At 39.9% G+C, this 13,676-nt stretch overlaps 2 protein-coding genes and 1 long non-coding RNA gene across 3 annotated transcripts; 1 reads left to right on the top strand and 2 right to left on the bottom strand.

Moving 5' to 3' along the window:
* Positions 1-2,520: 2,520 nt before the first annotated feature.
* Positions 2,521-5,147, bottom strand: LOC119297883. Its single transcript, XR_005145750.1, has 8 exons — positions 5,082-5,147; positions 4,611-4,736; positions 4,277-4,517; positions 3,618-4,182; positions 3,464-3,529; positions 3,003-3,329; positions 2,702-2,897; positions 2,521-2,612 (listed from the first exon to the last, which is right to left on the bottom strand). It is a non-coding gene; the product is annotated as an uncharacterized LOC119297883 (long non-coding RNA).
* Positions 5,148-5,584: 437 nt separating this feature from the next.
* Positions 5,585-7,966, bottom strand: LOC119300007. The gene is made up of 4 exons (XM_037577099.1): positions 7,854-7,966; positions 7,532-7,569; positions 6,958-7,040; positions 5,585-6,096 (listed from the first exon to the last, which is right to left on the bottom strand). Exons 1-4 carry the CDS (start codon positions 7,964-7,966, stop codon positions 5,644-5,646), a joined length of 687 nt encoding a protein of 228 aa, XP_037432996.1. The 3' UTR covers positions 5,585-5,643.
* Positions 7,967-9,486: 1,520 nt separating this feature from the next.
* LOC119297882 (replication protein A 32 kDa subunit B-like) lies at positions 9,487-10,677 on the top strand. Its single transcript, XM_037575494.1, has 4 exons — positions 9,487-9,886; positions 9,962-10,092; positions 10,299-10,367; positions 10,453-10,677. Exons 1-4 carry the CDS (start codon positions 9,824-9,826, stop codon positions 10,529-10,531), a joined length of 342 nt encoding a protein of 113 aa, XP_037431391.1. The 5' UTR covers positions 9,487-9,823; the 3' UTR covers positions 10,532-10,677.
* The last annotated feature ends 2,999 nt before the right edge of the window (positions 10,678-13,676 follow it).

Raw genomic sequence — 13,676 nt, 5'->3', positions numbered from 1 at the left:
TATATATATATAATTGCGATCACGATGAATAAGATGCATAGGATAAAACTTTTGATGAAATTCCAATTTCAATCGTTTGTAATTCCAAGACCTCATATCATCACATAGCCTATACCATGTCGATGCATCTCCCCTCAAAGATAAGGGGAAGACCTTCTTCTTAACAACATCTCCGGGTACACCTGCAAGCTTAAATAATCCACAAACTTGATCCACATATATCAAATGTTCATCAGGATGTTTTGTTCCATCTCCTAAAAAAGGATTAGCTAGCAGTTTTTCTATCATACCTGAAGGAACTTCAAAGCAAGCATTTTCATTTTCATTTTCATTTTCAATAGGTTCAGTAGGTTGAGGAGTAACTCTTTGCTCTACTGGTCGGGGTGAAGATACCCCGAACAAGCCCCTCAGAGGATTACCTTCCATGGTAATAAGTGACAGTAAATTTCAGCACACTATATAAATTTTTCCTTACCAAATTCTACCTACCAAAGGCGCTTCACTCCCCAGCAACGGCGCCAGAAAAGAGTCTTGATGACCCACAAGTATAGGGGATCTATCGTAGTCCTTTCGATAAGTAAGAGTGTCGAACCCAACGAGGAGCAGAAGGAAATGATAAGCGGTTTCCAGCAAGGTATTCTCTGCAAGTACTGAAATAAGTGGTAACAGATAGTTTTGTGATAAGATAATTTGTAACGAGCAACCAGTAACAAAAGTAAATAAGGTGCAGCAAGGTGGCCCAATCCTTTTTGTAGCAAAGGACAAGCCTGGACAAACTCTTGTATGATGTAAAGCGCTCCCGAGGACACATGGGAATATCATCAAGCTAGTTTTCATCATGTTCATATGATTCGTGTTCGGTACTTTGATAATTTGGTATGTGGGTGGACCGGTGCTTGGGTGCTGCCCTTACTTGGACAAGCATCCCACTTATGATTAACCTCTATTGCAAACGTCCGCAAATACAACAAAAGTATTAAGGTAAACCTAACCATAGCATGAAACATATGGATCCAAATCATCCCCTTACGAAGCAACGCATAAACTTGGGTTTAAACTTCTGTCACTCTAGCAACCCATCATCTACTTATTACTTCCCAATGCCTTCCTCTAGGGCCAAATAATGGTGAAGTGTCATGTAGTCGACGTTCACATAACACCACTAGAGGAGAGACAACATATATCTCATCAAAATATCGAACGAATACCAAATTCACATGACTACTAATAGCAAGACTTCTCCCATGTCCTCAGGAACAAAAGTAACTACTCAAAAAGCATAAACATGTTCATAACCAGAGGGGCATTAATATGCATATAGGATCTGAACATATGATCTTCCACCAATTAAACCAACTAGCATCAACTACAAGGAGTAATTAACACTACTAGCAACCTACTAGGATCAATCGCGGACTTGGAGATAAGAATTGGATACAAGAGATGAACTAGGGTTTTGAGATGAGATGGTGCTGATGAAGATGTTGATGGAGATTGCCCTCTCCAGATGAGAGGAGCGTTGGTGATGACGATGGCGATGATTTCCCCCTCCGGGAGGGAAGTTTCCCCGGTAGAACAGCTCCGCCAGAGCCCTATATTGGTTCCGCCAAGGTTCCGCCTCATGGCGGCGGAGTTTCGGCCGAGAAGATGGCTTATGATTTTTTTTCCATCGAAAGACTCCATATAGCAGAAGATGGCCACCGGAGGGCCACCAGGGGGCCCACGAGGTAGGGGGCGCGCCCATGGGGGTAGGGCGCGCCCCCCACCCTCGTGGGCAGGGTGTGGCCCCCCTGGTGAGGTTCTTGTTCTCAGTATTTTTTATATATTTGGAAAACATCTTCCGTGAAGTTTCAGGACTTTTGGAGCTGTGCAGAATAGGTCTCTAATATTTGCTCCTTTTTCAGCCCAGAATCCCAGCTGCCGGCATTCTCCCTTTTTATGTAAACCTTGTAAAATAAGAGAGAATAGGCATAAGTATTGTGACATAATGTGTAATAACAGCACATAATGCAATAAATATCGATATAAAAGCATGATGCAAAATGGACGTATCAGTGTCTTCCCTGCAAGATGTGTCAAGAGAAATAACGTCAGGAACAATTTCATTTGAATAGTAATGCTGAGAAGTCTTACTAATTAGACCCCCAAGAAATCCTTACTTCCTGCATATCCCTGTTGGCAGGCTCCTTGGGAAGCATGTATTCCACGAACTCATGTCTGGCTCCCATCCAGGGAAGAATGCCTTTATGCATATCTTTATGGCCTTGTGAAGCTCATCCGCCACCTTCCTGTGCCTCAGCTGAATTTACTTGTCAAACTCGTCTCAATTGTTCATTGTTGGGTCAAGGACAAAAATCTTTGCCCTTGGGAAATCCCATATGTATGTAGACCATTTGAAGTCGAATTTCACGGGCAACACAAACTGAATATCATAAAATAAAGTAGCTCGATATTAATGTCCATATACCAGAGTTGATCAATCATATATTAACTTTTTGCTCGTTTATTTTCACCTCTGTGCTCTTATTAACCTCATACGTGATATGAGGTCTGACAAACATGTCCTTTATGTACCTCATTTTTGAAATGTTGTCTTCCCTGCTCACATGGTTCTGCATGATTTAGAAAATCTATGAGTATGGCATAGCTGAAAAATCAAAACTGGTGTTATTCAACAAACACAGGGATATAATGTCCTCACCACAAAATCTGGCTCTAGCCAATGTCGCTAGCATCCTTCCCCTTTGGCAGCAGCAAAAACAACATCCATCTACTGGTACCTTCTCATCGCCAATGTCATCAGCACATTATCCACCTGACCACCATCACGTAGCATCTCACGCAGCTATGCTCTGCTAATGTCCATGTATTTTGGGTTTGAGCTAATAATCCACATGCTACATATTTCAATCAAAGCATATTGCTCTCAACAAACTAGGCAGTACAAATGTTAATTTTGGAAACCAAAAATAAACAAAAATATTTTCATTCGGATAGCTTACTCTTTCAGCTTGTTCGCATTCTCCCTATAAAACAACTTGTATATTTGCACCACATTCGCTAGAGCTCTAGTAGGAGGGTCATAACCATTACAAACAGAGACCTTGCGTATTTCCCAGGCTTCACTACCCTCCTTGGCTGTGGTTGTGTGCTAAATGATCCTTGCGACATGGCGATGCTCAAGTTGATTGCTCCCTCCTCAATCTCCTCCCTAATGTCAAGATCGATAGCACACATCTAGCGGTGGAGGCTAACCGTAGAAGTCCTGTTAGATTTACTTGCAGACAATTGGTTTGGTGCTGGAGTGCTGACAATCTGCATGCCCGAATCTGTTTGACAAAAACAGCAGATTTCTCATTGCGGTCAGAAAGCAATTATATTAGTTGCTGTTGTTAACAATCAATCAATTCTATTAGCTGCTGCTATTAACAATCAAGCGAATTGGTTAATATATCAAGTTTACCTCTGATAGCTTGCACATTTGTTGCTGCTGAACCTGGCGTGTTGTTTGCTGACGCAACCGTCAATTCTGAAAAATGCATAGAATAATGCATTAGAGCATTGCATTTTGTTGTTGTTGTAAATGATGATCAATCATACGCATCTAAATACCATACCTTTTGATGACAAAACTGTTGTGAATGCATTCATCAAGTCTGTCTTCCTAAGCCTTGTCATTACAACTTTGAACCTTCTCGCATCTCTATATCATGAATTGATGCACCACCATCTAGGTTCTCTTGTTCTTCGGAAGGAACTATTGACAATTGATTAACTTCCATACCCTCCTTTTGTTTTTCTTCACCATCATCATGTCCATTTGCATGTTGTGGAGAACATATAACTTCATTTCTTGTAGCCCCACATAACTCTGACATTGTCAAGCTGTTTCTGGTTTTGTCCTCTAACTGTCCAGTCTCATCGCCAACCACCCCAGTCTGCCCCTACTATATTCATCTGCTGCTTCAAGCAAGTCATCAATTGCTTTATGTGCTTCTTCATGTGCACCTTCAGATTCTTCAGAGCTCTCTATCCTTTTCCTTTTAGGTGTGTGTCTCTATGATGCCACAACCTTCCTTCTTTTCAACCCTCCTTGCCTTTTCCCCAGTGGATGAACATTTGCGGAATTTCCCTCTGCCGACTTTATGCTCAGTGGAGTCTCTGCATCTCCTTGAATGCCATCTGAGGAATAGCAAAAAACCACATTGTTCAGTTAAAAAGCTCTGCTATGATTTTATAAGCGCAAACATCATTATATTTTCTTTAGTTTACACACCTATTTTTTTTGAATACTTGGCTCTCTTCTTTCTTCCCTTCATTGCTTCAGTTATTTGGTTGATGTCTGCAACTATCTTTGCACTCTCTGCAACTAATAGCCCTTTTGTATCATTGACAATCTCCTCCCATTCTGTTGCGTGTCTCTTGTTTAATCTTTCACCCTTCCTTGATACCAGATGTACGACTGCCTGGCACTTGTTAGAATACTGCTCGACCTTGTTTATAATAATCCCTTGAAACTGCATTTTTTATAAAAGTTAGCATAATGTTATGTCAGACTAAATTTCAATTCATACTGAAACATATAGATTTTTATTTATATCAATTCTTACTTCTGTGAGCACTCTATCACCCGCCATTCCGTCTGTGTTGCACCCAACACCGCATCCATCTATTGTATTTTGAGCTGCTGTGGCCATGTGGTTACGGTTGTAGCATACTGTCCCCGGCTTCCTTGGCTGTAAACATTACTCCAAAATGAGCTCAATAAGCTTACATCAAAAAGCATTTTTACCAATGCTAGTATAAATTCTCAGTAAACCTATGACTAAAACATCTCGATGGATGGATAATTAAACAAAAAATTATAAGTAGAACTAACTTCAAACTATGCCTATAGGTAGATAATTGAGGTGAACAGTACTACCAATATAAAATTTCATAGTAATTCATCACATAGAACATCAATGCAGAGAATTTAACAGCTCAAGCAATAGATAACACATGCAACATAGTCTAAAAAATCCATAATCCTTGCGATCATAAAACCATTGCCAACTACTGTGGTCTATATGTTGACTTACCAGCAGGTGTCCATATACCACAATCTCTGCATGTTTCCCAGTTGTTGTGTCTTTGTCAATAATTTCTGAATAGTCATTTGTGTGTAGGGCTTGCACCTGGGGAACACGTCGTGGGCCAGGTTCTTATCCTCTCGTTCTAGGTTGTCAAGATAGAAAACATGTGACATAAAACATTCGCCTGATTAGTGGTTTGAACATAGCTTTAATTCGAAAAGACACATTCTCTCGAACCTGCAAGAAGAATGTGCATCCAATGAGATTTGACTTCAGTTTCCTGCCTAGCAGTTTAGACTTCACCCTACCAGCAGAGGACAACAACTCTTCTCTAATGTACCTTCCCCAATTGAACATTCGAATCATATCAGGTATGTTCAGGGCATTCCAATAGTCTGTCATGAAGTAGTTGTGCTTAAGCGGCGAGGCTAGGAGGAAAGTCATTGCGCATATCGCAAAAGCAACCTTGAATTTTCCTGCTTCAGCCTTTGTCATGGGTCTTCCATATTTTAACTATCGGTGTGATCTTATTATCTCCAATGTCAATACCTAAGATATCACAGACATTCTATGCCACGTGGTCTGGTGCATTCCTTGTAACAGGAGATCCTACTGATGGCACTCCAAGAACCTTGCCGACATCTCCGTCGTTGAAAGGTAAGTCTCTCCTTGCATCAATTATAATAGCAGATGCCTTCTCATCAACCTTGCTCATAAGCCACATGGATTGTTGCCTGTTCGACTTTTTTATTGTTGGTAAATCTAGTATACCTTCAAACTCCATCTCATGTACTAGACCCTTCTTTTCTTCAGACAGTCCATCAGCCAAGCCCTTCATCTTTTTTATGCTGCTCCTTGAATTTATTGGGTTCTGTGATGCCTTCTTCTTCCCCTTTCCATCTCCATCAGACTCTGAGTCTTTGTTTACACCGATTTGTTGTGTAGGATACACATCGAACCCTTCTGATTTTTCCTCATCGGACTGGTGGTAATCAGCTGATGATGAACTAGATACCATCTCCTGAAATGTGTTAAAAACAGAGTCAGGGGACATGTATAGGCTACAACTTTATGAATAACATTGATGTGTGAGGCTGAATGCAACAAAAACCAATCTCAATACACACTACAGATAATCAAGCTGTGCATATATTTACATCCCATAGTCCTCATAATATTTTATTATCACACTATGTACAATTTATGAATATATAGTCCATGATATTAATTGCAGATATAATACATAAGCAAGCAAGCAATATGTGTTTCATATTAACTATTATAGAGTTAGGCAATACTTCATATTGCATTCACATCTTCCCAATCTCTTCAGTTCTCCACATTTTCCTAGTTAAGTCCCAGCCCAGTCAGACATTTGGATGCAGTGTAAAAATGCATATCTCTGCGCTCTGTTTGCAGTTAAATTTGCAATAAATTAATCCTCGTTCTTAATAATGCACACTATTTCTGATCCCACTAGTAGATAAATTATATTAATGTATAATTCATTATCTTTGCTTGCAGATATAATGCTTTAACAACTATGCCAAATTCTTTTCAACGCCAGGTCTTATTCATCCATTACATTCATCAGGTAGGGGATAACCGTTTCTTTTTAAGAATTATACCATCCATGCAATACATCAGGTATCTCTAATATTAGCATTTAGATTTCAGTAATAAATATTACGGCAAGTATCAAATGTCAGAAACTAGGATCATTGCAAACAGTTAAGGGAAATGCCACACAAAATAAGCTACCACAGCAAATTCGACATGGATAAGAATCCAACTATAAGGGGAAAACACACAAAAACTCCCCAACACCCCGCCCCCAAAAGCTTATAGATTAAACCTCCTCTCTGAATCGAGAAGTTAGTACCTTTTTCATCCTTTGTGATGAGTGAGGAGCAGCAACAGCTGAGAATGAAGCTCTGTCAATGGACTCCCCCCTCACAGCTCGTCCTTTTCAACAAGTGAATGTGATAGGGGTCTAGATAGGTGTTGGGAATCTTTTTGTACTGGACACCCAACTACCCGCCCGTGACTGCACAAAAATTCTAAAATTTGGGCCAATCTTTCTTTTGACCTTCCCGCTGACAAGCCATTGTATAAAAGTTATTTTTCTGTGATGGTACTGTACCCAAGACAACTCTTAAACCATTATGTAACCAAATATTTCTGGTGTTTCTTTTTTTCAACTAGTAGTTATATATAATGAGAATATTAACGATGAATACCGAACATTGTTTTTGTAACCACCAAGATCAACCAGAAATACATCGTTGCTTATAAGTAGTTTAAGTTGGTTCATCCTCTTAAAATGTCAGCGTTCACAATCTCACCTCCCGAGGCACATAGCATAAAAAGTCCTTTGTTGATTGAGTAAAAGTACCTAGGTTCAAACGCCTAAGTGCATATGCAAACATCGTATCTCTTCTGTAGCTGACAAGTACCAAAACTGTTCTTTTTCCTGAGGTGCGGCAGCATATTACTAATAAGTTCCAACGGTCAAGTCAAATGCAACTTCATGCATTTTCTTTCCATTTCTCGTACATAAATCACTGCCCAGACTTGTGCCAAAATAACTCATGCACCACTAGATCAAAAACAACTTTATTGGTAACAAAGAAAGCTAGATTGTAGAACATAAAGAAATAGGAAAGTTAAAGAGCATGCAACTTAAGATTAACTAAACTCGCACAAAGGAAAAGTTGCAGAACAAACTAAAGGAAATTAATTCCCACTTCATCTTAACCAACTAGTCATTTCCCAAACCACGCAACCGTGACTGCAATCATCGCTGCCACTGGTGCGATGGACGCGAGAGCAAGCTGTAGCACCTTGTTCATCGTCCTGAGATTCCTGATCTCCCTGTTTCTTTCAGCCATCTCCTCAATGAACTCATCTCAATCCTCGGTAACCTCGCGCAGCCTCACTCGTTCAGCTCGGATTCTCTTCTGCATGTATTCCTCTAGTGCATCCTCCCACATGTAGACCTCGCACACTTTTCTCTGAACCTGCATATAAACATCAAGAACAAGAGGAAAATAATCTTTAGTCAGGGGAATCTGCTTTGTATAGGAGGGAATCTTGTTCCTCTTTTCTTTTATATTTCTTACCCCATAGTTCACGCAGCTGTAGTAGAACTTGTCCTGCCTCGCCATGGCAGAGCCAGCTTTCCTGGCACAAGGCAAGCCGCATGCGCATCCATATATCGGAGCTACAGTGGACATGTTATCTTAAAGTTCTATGGTTTCTGATGAAGAAGTGTTGTGGCGATTCATTGTCCATCCCACTCTTATGTATAGGCCTGATACTAAATGTATCCATCTGTCTACAACCAACCACAATACACATACTTTTGGCGATACTGATGGGGGCATTGTCCTAATCAGGACCATACAGCGCGCAGGTGCAATTGTTAAGCTTTGTTGTCAAATCCAACTTATCTCATGTACTGTTGTACCGCATCGTTTTGATAGAGCATTGCATTGTCCATTGGTCTATTGGATGGACTTGTGTACTGTCCAACACTTTGCACAGGATGGGATGTGCCCCATGGCATGGTACTGCTCCTCTCTAAGGGATGCATGTATTTTATTATAATAATATACACCCACCCTTCCCTCCTTATCAACACGGCATTCTTGTTCTTTATTTGGTTTCTGACATTACCAACTGTCCTGCTGGAGCGCCCTAAACACTTCTTTTGCCAGTGAGACACCCTGTGCCACCTTCTGTTAGTAACAAAACATATAACTATATTTTAGATCTTAAAATCAAATCACACTTTCATCAACAAATTATCCCACTGAAAACCCAGTCAAAACCATTTGCCTTCCCGTTCAGATAGCGCCTCCCTTGGATTCCTTCTGGCCAGCTCCCACCCATATGTCAAATCAACTTAAACAGTTGTGTTGCTTGAGCTCTCCATAGACTAGTACCTCAAAGTTGTATATATAACTCAACCTAGCTACCTCGTTCTCATACACACCGACGTGATGGATCCCAACTCCGAGGCGACCGATGCTTTGTTCACCGCCGAAGCCATGATGGTTTTCCCAGCACACTCAACTGGCACCCAGGCAATCCCTGTGAGTATTACGACTGTCCTTTTCTTCCAAACTTTCATGGTAGAATTATTGCAGTTTTATTAACCTAGATCAAATCCACAGGCTCATCCTTCCACTCTCCGTCCTATGACAATCAAGCAGCTATATGATGGATTTCTCCAGGACATAGAGTGTTATCCTATCTTAGTTGACGGAGAGAATGTTTCATCAGTGAGTGAATATATCCTATCATTTCCATTATCAAACCCGTCCTATTAATTTTCTTAATATACATTTCCTTTTTAGGTTATCCTGATGGGAACCGTTGCTTTTTTATCTCGCTTCTTCAGGCCGGAAACCCCTGCTGACTTTAAGCTTGCCTGGTCAACAAGGTTCCTTTCCTATATTAATGTTACCATCAGGATCATATAATAATTGCAAGTCTGGTAAATTGCACTAGTTTGAAGGTTTAATATTATATGCAGCAATGGTGATTATGTTCAACTGTTTGGCAAACCTGCGATGAATGAAAGATTCCTTTAGATTAAAGCTTTCAAGATCAGGTTATATTAGTCACTTTTTTCTTTATCTGTCTCCGACTCTATTCAGCAAATCAATACACACAAGATATTCATTTTTAATTAGACACACATTTTAAAATATTGCAAGGTAATCGAGAACTACAATGACACTATGCATCACTACTTGTATACCATACATACAACATTAGAGATTCGCAAGAAAAACACTCTCAAGGTAATAGTTATTATTATTATTACGTTATAACTACGTGATACATACATTCATTCACACACATGTTACATCTCATAGGCAAAAATAAAACCGGTCTCGTCAGCATCAACTGTGTTCCCAAAGGGCCCGTCAATTACACCGGCTGAGGTACCTTTGCATTCATCAACCAAGGACAAGATATTTGCCATCCTGCGTGATCCAGCTTATAGGTATGTAACGGTTAGCTGACACATAAAGTTCTTTGCTTGTTACAATGGATAACTGCCCGTTCATTCACCAAGTTCCGTTTGCCTTTATCATATGTAACCACAGTAAGCTACTTGGAAATGCCATGCATAACCGGTAGTTTAAAAGTAAAGATCCATCACCAGTCTCGAGGATAATTCCAAGTTTAATCACATTTGTCTCAATACAGTGATATTCAGCATGGCGTTAGCTTGAAGTTGATCCGAAGTGCACTGGACATCAGTCGGGACGAAATAATGTAAGATATAACAGAGACCAATAATCATTTTTGTTAATAAGATTTCTGATACATCTTTCATTTTGTATTTGGCATAATGCACCAGGCAAGTCATTACAGAGCAGATTTATCTTGGGATGATATACACAACAGCTGATGACAACCACTTCAAGTCCTCCATCTGAATTGCTCTATGCTGCACGTGTTAAGCTTGAGAGTTTAATCATCGTTTAGATTTTAATAATTTTAATTGTCAGACATTTATCGTCTATCTTGGACATTATTTTCAATTAGACCTCTCATGTTTGTAACATTTATTTCAACCCAAGTTATTTTGTCATGTGATGGCCCACTTCCCCACCTTTGCCTGTATTACACCCCATTCTACCCTTCTTTCCCAAACCAACCGCTATCCTCCTCCATTCACCATGGACATGGAGCAGCTAGATTTCTCATCTCTCTTAGATAACAATATTTTGAGTGATATTCTCATTAGGTTAGGCTGCACTAGATCCCTTGTTCGTAGTTTTGTAGTTAGCTCTAGATGGTTCGAGATATGTAGCTCCCAGCAGTTCACCATGGAGTACGCTCGCCGGAATGCTCCAGCCGTCCTCGGTTTCATTACTGCTTTTGAGCATATCTTCGAGCTTCACGTACGTCTTGTGGACGTCGAGGCTCACCCTCCTGATGGAGGACAAGCTGCTCTTCTTTCTAGGGTGGATGTGGCCACATTTTCCACGGACAACATCCTTGCATCTGAAGCAGGTCAGTTGCTCATCTTGGTCAGGGGCCTCGATGGTGGTTTCTTCTCTGTTTGTCCAACTCCTCCAATTTCTCGGACATTCCTAGCACCTAGAATGCCTAGAGTCCCTCTTGTTCCACCTCAACACACTGCTAATTTGTACGGGCAATTTGGTGTCATCCTCCATGACAGTAGTCCTAAATTTTCCTTCTTTGTTAAGCAAGCAGCTGGCCCATTCGTCCGTTCTTATTCTGGTTTGAGTTTCGGTTCAGTTTCAGATCTATATGTCCATGTTTGCATCCTAAAAAACAACGAATGGTCCCGCTTTGTTTCCCCACCACTACGAACTCCTCCTGGCAGTGACCCACCATTTTTTCCATTGGGATCCATATTGTCTCCTAGTTGGTTCTAATCTATACATGATGTATGTTGTAGGGTTTGTGGTTTGCTTCAACATAGAAACTTCAGTTTTCTCCACTATCAGCCTCCCTATATCTGCAACTTCATGCTTTGATTACCACGTCTCTAGGAGAAGTTCAGGTATCATATCATTTGTTCACAGTGCCAATCTGTCACTTAGCACATGGACATTAACATCACAACACCATGAACAAAAAGAATGATTTCATGTGTCAGAAACCAGTCTGGTAACATCTTTTGCAAGCCACACTCAGCACCCTATGTGGCGTCAATTCTTCCATAATGATGATATAGACGAGGGCCTTCATTCCATGCAGATCAGGGGATCCACTTCAGATTCTTCCTTTGTGTTCCTTAAATTCAACTTTCATCATGCCATGTTTATCTTGGATAATACAACGGGGAACATAAGTAAGGTGCAATACCTTGACGAAGATGGCCCACTAAGGTCTATTTTTTGTCTTACAGAGCACTAGCCACCAACGGTTCATTTGCCTATTGCTGATGCACCATAGAGATAAACATGGCAAAGGCCGTGCAACCTTTGTTTTTACAAATTCATTCTTATCTGGTTAGGAGTGTTATTTGTAATGAGTGAATGTTGAACAACTCAGTATGTCTTTCTAATATATTATTGTATGATTTCTGATCCAGATTTATCTTAGCAAAAGGTTGTAATTCAAAACACATATTATTTTCCATCATCATGGTTTATCGGATCGCTCTATTAGGATGACCTTATACGGTAGACGTGCATGCACAATGTTTCATGTGATAAAAGATGAAATTATGTTCAGTACTTTGTGCCCTATAACTTAAGTGCGCCGCACGGTACAACAAAGTTTCTACAATTTTGTGGATTATTGTAGGGTTCCTCCAAATCGATACTCAAGTTCTTCCGGATAGAATAAATATTCTTACGGAAACTTATAGCCGATTACGGTAGAGTTCTTTGTCATGGATATTTCAAGTGTGAGATGCTCATGAATAATGTTCTTCTCTAAAGAGATGCAAAGGACGACTAGTGGATCTTTCAAGTGTGACATGTGCATTAATGAACTTTACGTAATAAGAGACAGAAAGACGACAATTTATCGTGCCCTATAACTTAAGGGCGCCGTATACTACAACATTGTACTCCCACATTTATCATTGCTACTTCTTGATTTTACGTAGTTTTTCCCTTGAAGAGGAAAGACTTATGTATCAAAGTATAGAACAACCCCAAGTTAGTCCAGAAAATAATATAAAATAACATATTCATGCATAAAACACATCCAAAACAGATAATATAACAACATGGAACAACCAAAAATTATAGATACGTTGGAGACGTATCAAGCATCCCCAAGTTTAATTTCTGCTCGTCCTTGAGTAGGTAATTGACAAAAACAGATTTTTTGATGTGGAATGATATCTAACATATATTATCCATGTAATATTCTTTATTGTGGCATGAATATTCATATCCACAAGATTCGCAACAGAAGTTTAATATTGACATAAAACAATAATACTTCAACCATACTAATAAAACAATCGTCTCTTCTCGAATTAACATGGCAAAAGAAAGTTATCACTGCAAAATCATATAGTCTGGCAATGCTCCATCTTCGCCGCACAAAGTATTTCACCATGCACAACCAATGAATTGTTTCACAATATAGTATTCTCAAACTTTTCCAACTTTCACACAATACATGAGCGTGAGCCATGGATATAGCACTATAGGTGGAATAAAACATTGTGGTTGTGGAGAAGACAAATAGAAGGAGAAAATCTCACATGAACTAGGCTTACCGGTGGCCATCTTCATCCCCCCGGTGGTCTCCATTACTAGGATTGAGTAGTTCAACCCTGGGGCTGAGGGTATGTACCAGTAGCTATGTTTTATCTCTCTCTCTCTCTCTCTCTCTCTCTCTTTCTCTCTCTCTCTCATGTTCTTTTTTTGGCACGATCTGGATGTACCGCGAGCTTTGCTACTATAGTTTGATCATATGGTGTTTCTCCACCCTATCTTCTTGTGATTAATTGAGTTTTACCTTTGAGGTTTCACTATTATTGGATTTAATACTTTTATCGATTTGAGCACTCAACTCGCGGATTCTCGGGATGACATTTTGGTAATCCATGCATAAGGGTTGATGCACGATTTCATCATTGTATCT

This window comes from Triticum dicoccoides, chromosome 5A, assembly GCF_002162155.2.
Source record: "Triticum dicoccoides isolate Atlit2015 ecotype Zavitan chromosome 5A, WEW_v2.0, whole genome shotgun sequence".
NCBI lineage: Eukaryota > Viridiplantae > Streptophyta > Magnoliopsida > Poales > Poaceae > Triticum > Triticum dicoccoides.
The sequence above is the reverse complement of the archived record's forward strand: the minus strand, read 5'-3'. Positions and strand labels throughout refer to the sequence as shown.

What these genes read in the sequence shown, in the direction of transcription:
- LOC119300007 (XM_037577099.1), bottom strand. Translation starts at nt 7,966, where the DNA reads ATGGCTGAAAGAAACAGGGAGATCAGGAATCTCAGGACGATGAACAAG. An exon ending in ATTGCAGTCACGGTTGCGTG is followed by an intron (nt 7,570 to 7,853) that starts GTTTGGGAAATG and finishes GGAACTTATTAG; the next exon opens with TAATATGCTGCCGCACCTCA. An exon ending in CAGGAAAAAGAACAGTTTTG is followed by an intron (nt 7,041 to 7,531) that starts GTACTTGTCAGC and finishes CTTGTTGAAAAG; the next exon opens with GACGAGCTGTGAGGGGGGAG.
- LOC119297882 (XM_037575494.1), top strand. Translation starts at nt 9,824, where the DNA reads ATGCATCACTACTTGTATACCATACATACAACATTAGAGATTCGCAAG. An exon ending in GCAAGAAAAACACTCTCAAG is followed by an intron (nt 9,887 to 9,961) that starts GTAATAGTTATT and finishes TACATCTCATAG; the next exon opens with GCAAAAATAAAACCGGTCTC. An exon ending in CTGCGTGATCCAGCTTATAG is followed by an intron (nt 10,093 to 10,298) that starts GTATGTAACGGT and finishes GTCTCAATACAG; the next exon opens with TGATATTCAGCATGGCGTTA.